We start from the raw sequence: 6,000 nt of genomic DNA on the forward strand, positions 1-6,000 counted from the left end.
TTTTTTTATTGGATTATGTAATGGGTTGATTAGTTTAGGTTCTTTCTTACCACTTTTTAATTTTTTGGAACCTTTTAATATGTCAATTCTATAAATTTTTTCTACTGCTCCATCTCAGTAGAAGCAAAGTTGCTTTTCTTTTCTAATTTGCTTCTCAATGGCGTCCACAAATTTTAGGGCTTCTCCCTTATTTGTATTTCTCTTTGATTGTTGATTTGGTTTTGATTTATTGATTTCGAAGTTGATTAACGGGTCTTGATTTCAATTGAAAATGTTAGTTCATTTCATTTCCTTATTTCTTAGAAAATTCTACTAAAATGGCGCCGCCCAACCTGCGACTCTACTGTCTGCCTTTTTGGTTTGTTGAAGCAGATTTTTTTTTGTTCATGAAATTTCGTGCATTTATTGGTGCTCCATTAGACTTTAGATGATGGATCCTCCACTGTTTCCAATTAAATTTCTTTGTAGTTTTACATTTTTTAGTTTGTATTAGGCTATTAGCTAATTAGATTTGGGTGTAATTCAAGTAATTCAAAATTGTTCAAATTTTGGAGCAATTTCTTCTTTCATGTTCATTTCTACCATTGTCATTGTTTGATGAAGCTTTCTTAATTCGCTTTATTAGTTTTCATTGCTAAATTTCATGCTTGTCTGTAGTTAGATTGTTGTAGTATATTAGATGTGAGTTCTTGTTTATGTTAGTTTTGATTGTTGTGCTTAGTTTTATAATTTATGATTTAGTTTTTAACTTTTTTTATTAGAGATAATTTTTATTAGTTTATTAATTAATTATGTTTAGTTTTATTGTGCTATTTCTTTGCTTTTATTATTTTATTCTATGATTTGTTAATAGCTAGTCTCTATGTTAAGGGCTCAAAGAAACATTAGCGGGCCTAGGAAATGGTAAGGGTCTATTAATGTAATCATAGATTCATAGAGGGCTTACTTGTAACCGTGGAAAGGTAGTTGAGAACTTCATGACTTGAGTCTAAAAGATTGAGTCATGAAGGTGAAAAGGCCTACCCATCTCCATTGATGGTCGTTATAGTCAATCGTGTATGAAGTTATTTTGTTTTTGAATTGACACCCATACCATTGATCGAAGGCTTTAAAGTCCAAAAGCTATTTAGGAAACCCTTGTGACTCCTAAAAGATGAACCTAAGGTCATTGTGTGAAGTGTTCTTTTATTGAGTTTGTGGTCATAGCAAGAGTTCAAGAGCGATAAATCCAAGGCTTTAGACAATATATAACTAATCTTATTACTAACATGGAGCAAATGGGCGAGGGACTTTTTGCTAAATTCTTCATCATTTCCGGCTGAATGTTTATCCTATGATTTTCATATACTCTCTCCAATTCATTTGAGTTGTTCCATTTGAATTGCGCACGCATATTAAGAAAGTGAGAGGGGACCACCTTGAATAGTATAGCCATGTGATGTAGGGTTTTTGGTAATAAAGTTGATTAAACTCTAATTATTCCCTCAATTTAAATAAGTTTAAATTTGGAGGGAAAATTTAAAATTGTTCAATTACATAATTAAAAATACAAAGTATTCATGACCATTAATTAAATTACATAATTAAAAATTACAAAGTCTTCATAGCCATTAATTAAATTACATAATTAAAAATTGCGTCCTGAAAAAATAAATTTACATTTTATAAAGGGGGTTTGTATCTATACTTCCACTTCCTCCTCGATCTCTTCAACACTTTATTGATAGCTACAAATAACGAACACTTTTCTCTGGCCATGTGAATACGGATATCATTTTGTTCATTGACTTTAGAAAAGAGGTCGAACAAACAAAATATGCATTTATTGTGTACGTTAGTCACTTTTTAAAAAATGCGCCAAAAAACGAATAACATAAATGCCATTTACAATTTAAAAACTTATCCAAAAGAAATAGTCATGAGAAGCAGCCCAAACCTACACAGCAAATGCAAACAAGAAACAACAGAATCAACAACTACAATTGTGAATCAGCAAGAATACTAAGAGCAACAAAAAAACAACAGAACCAACAACCACAACAACACAAATCCAGCAACACTTAGCAACACAACGACCAACAACAACAACCGACCAGTAGTAACAAAACCAACAACAGTAGAAACGGTTACAAGGACAGTCATACTTTTGGGTTAAATATTCATATTCACACTTTTGCGCTTATTGTAGTGGATGAAAATGTTTAGGGTTAAACATCATGTAGATTCATTCAAGCTGTTTATGACTAAACATTTAATGGAAAGTTTTTGGGATTTTTAATGGCAAAAAAAATCATTTTAAGCGTATCTCTCAGAAAATATAATGTTTTCATCATTGAGATCCATAAAGATACTCTTTGCCTCCTAAAATCATGAAGACTGGTGGCACTGTGAGTATGTATATGGATTTTTGTAGCAACTAACAAGCCCTCTTTTCAAAAATCATTGAGCTTTTCTTTAGCGTCAATAAAAAAAATCATCACAGACCAACATACACGAACATGCATAATCAAGAATAACAAAAACAAAATGTAACATCATTAGTCAGAGAGAAAGAATAACCGTTTCACATACGAGAGAAGGGCTCCTTAACATCATAAACAGTATCATCATCTTCCCCATCATAATCTTTCAAGTCAGATGAAGGAAAAAGGTCATCATTAGGTAGATCAAGTCCCAAATCAAACATAGCCGAAATTTCTTCATCCTCATTGTCTATGGTTCTTCCTCAATTTGAAGAGGTTTCAACAGAAGAATGTGGTGAGGAAATATACGAATCCTCATCTTCACAATCACCAAACAACAACTTCAATGCAGGACGAGAGAGAGAAGAATTAGGTGACTCCATTACCAGATTTTTTAAGAAAAAAAAACTCAAAATCAGACGACAGAACGAAGAGAAAAGGGATGGGTTTCAGAAAAGAGGAAGATGAAGATTTAGGGTTCCAGAAGGGGGTTCATCAACTAGAATAGTAGCGCCGTCGAAGAAAAAGACATGAGGAAGATGAAGATCTAGGGTTTCAGAATGGAGATGGGTGAATCAAAGGGTTGGGGTGTGTAAATTAGAAGGAGGAAGGTTAATAAAGGAGGGAGTCATTTGTTAGAGTATTAATTAGAATTGGGGGGATAATTAGTGTAGTTAATGGTAGTTACATGAATAGTATAAGGATAATTTGGTCTAAAGTTATATTCTAAAATAGAAATGGGACAATTAAGGTGAATTACTCAAATAAAAAAATGGAATAATTGAAAAGAATCGGAGGGAATATGTTGCAAATATATAACATCAAATCCCTAAATTTAGTTAATGTTTATTCGTGTAGTTTGTTGCTAATTTTTCCTTTATGCAATCAACCATCAAAATTCAATTTAAAATATGCAATCCCTAAACCAGTTGACTATATGTAAAAAGAACGTCTATATGAATACGATCCCTTACTTGCCATTTACCACAAATGCTAGCAGTTAGAGGTCTGTTTGGTGTTTTATAAAATATCATGCAACTATTGTTAATATTTACAATAAAATTTATATGGATTAACAAAACTAAATACCTGAATATTTAGTTAGACATAAATTCGTTAAAAAATTTACATAAATTTTTGAACCCATTTATAGATGCATTCTATTTTAGGATTTAAAATAGTATTTTAATTTTCTTTTTATCTTTTATCCAAGCAAATTAATGAGAAAATTGAGGATGAAAATTAATAACAAATTACATCTTTTTGCATTGCCTAACAAAATTTCCTTTCCTCTCTTACCCTCAGCTTATTGATCATCTCTTATCTCATTGTAGCTCTTTAGAGATCTCCTTTAAAAATTGATGATAGCATAACAATGGCAACAAGAAGATCGATCAATATTGAATGATGGAAGATGAGGTAAAGATAGATTATAATTTAATCTATCCAGTAATTAATTAGCTAATTTTATTTTAATTTATTATTGAATTTGACTCTCTAAATCAAATTCAATAATTTATTTATTAACAATGACAGAATCCTTTCAATTATTACAAATCAATGTACTTTCAGCTCGAGATCTTGCATCAATGGGTAAATCTATGCACACCTACGTCGTCGGGTGGATCAACCCGGCCCGAAAACAAACAACTCGGATTGACCATAATGGTAATAACTGCCCCGAATGGAATGATAGATTCGTTTTTCGGGTCACACCCAGATTACTCTCCTCTGAATCATCATTCATTGAGATTGAAATTTACTGTCAAGCTTGGCTCCGTGACACTCTTATCGGGTCGGTTCGGGTAGCGATTGCGAACATATTACCCGCTTCGGGTCCAATCGGGTCTACCCGTCGTTCAGTTGCCCTTCAAATCCGTCGTCCATCAGGTCGGCCCCAAGGAATCCTTAATGTTACTGTGTCTGTGTTAGAAAACCACAGGCGAAGCATGCCGCTTTCTATTGTTAATCCCCAAGAAGAGAATAAAAAAACAACCCGACTGAAACCCGAACACGAAGGAAATATTGTACTACGTAGGGTCAAAAGTGAACGGTCATGGACCACTATGGATAATGATTCTCGGGTATCCGATCCAACACGGAAGGGACCCGACCCTTACCCGGGACAAGGCCCAGCATCAAGCTTAGGTGGTGGATCATCAATTTGTAACTCGGATGTGGGCCCATCTGCCTCCGTGGTGGCGGAGGCGGTGGCTAAAGGGTTATACATGCCTCCGACGATGACATATAAAAATCGAGTTCGTGGTGGTAATAAGACGGCAGCGCATCATGATGATGATGGGAGCTCCATCTTACAATGGGCGGATGAGAATAGTGAAGAAGGGATGATGACAAAGATCGAACGGTGGAAAATGGAGTTGAATAAGACATCGAGGGTTGTAGGAGGGAGAGGTAATAATCTAGTAGGTGAAGGCTTACGGCATGAGCATAGACATCATCGACGTTCAAAAACGGAAGGTGGAAGATTGTTCAAATGTTTTGGTAAGGCATATGGGTTTGAGTTTACCATCGTTTGTGGGGCCAACCAAGCAAATCAAAGACACAATAAGAATGATAAGAAAAATAATGTGCACCGTAAAGCTCCTTCGGATAGTGAGACTAATAGTCAATCTTACATAATTTTGTGATTTGTTATAATCCAATGGATGGTTGAGGTTGAGGATATTTATGTCTCTTTATAATTACTTCAATCATTCAAAATATCATACCATGGATACTTGTCTCCTTCCAATTCTTTGTACAGTTGTTGGAGAGCCAACATAGAAAGAAAAATGATGTTTATGTACATAAAAAATTTATTGATAACTTGTATAGTTAAAAGGAATTTTGTAATTGTTCACTTTGTTAAACTAATTTTACTAGTGCAATGTACTAGTGATTTGTGTTCAAAGTTTAAAATTGTATAATACAAACTCAACATAATTTTTTACGTTCAGGAAAATTATTAATGGTACCCCTAAATTTTGGCACTTTATCAATGGTACCCCTAAGTTTTTTTATTATCAATGGTACCCCTAAGTTTTTTTTATTATCAATGGTACCCTCGTATTATTGAACGTTTTACAACCGTAACCTTTTTTAACTTTTTCCATCAAAAATCGTTCAAAACTGTAACATTTGAGAAATTAATAATTTAAGATGAGTGAGTTTAAGGGAATTATTAGTGCGAGAATGATCTTAAATACACATGACATAAAATATTCTCAATTTAATTCCTCTCCTCTTTTCCTTTTCTTTTAAATTGATAAAAGAAAAAAAAACAAAAACAACACCCAAAAGCCCTCCTCTCTTTCTCTCTTACGCGTATGAACCCAAAGAGAAGCAGGCATTCACCATCTTCCTTCTTCAAGCCATTCGAATCAGTCTCCATCCTGCTCACTTTCTCCATCTTCGAACTTCAAACCAAAAGAGAAATCAGAATAAACGCCCCTCCTTCTAGCACTCGAAAATTAAGGCTAACGAAAATCTAATCATCTTCTACATTGGGTTTTTCCAAGATACATAGCAAGTCTTCATC

At 33.8% G+C, this 6,000-nt stretch overlaps 1 protein-coding gene across 1 annotated transcript; it reads left to right on the top strand.

The window, feature by feature from the left end:
- Positions 1 to 3,649: 3,649 nt before the first annotated feature.
- Positions 3,650 to 5,399, top strand: LOC130797305 (uncharacterized). Its single transcript, XM_057659865.1, has one exon. The coding sequence runs from the start codon at positions 3,992 to 3,994 to the stop codon at positions 5,108 to 5,110; it is 1,119 nt and encodes a 372-aa protein (XP_057515848.1). The 5' UTR covers positions 3,650 to 3,991; the 3' UTR covers positions 5,111 to 5,399.
- The last annotated feature ends 601 nt before the right edge of the window (positions 5,400 to 6,000 follow it).

This window comes from Amaranthus tricolor, chromosome 12 (assembly GCF_026212465.1).
Source record: "Amaranthus tricolor cultivar Red isolate AtriRed21 chromosome 12, ASM2621246v1, whole genome shotgun sequence".
Taxonomy (NCBI): domain Eukaryota; kingdom Viridiplantae; phylum Streptophyta; class Magnoliopsida; order Caryophyllales; family Amaranthaceae; genus Amaranthus; species Amaranthus tricolor.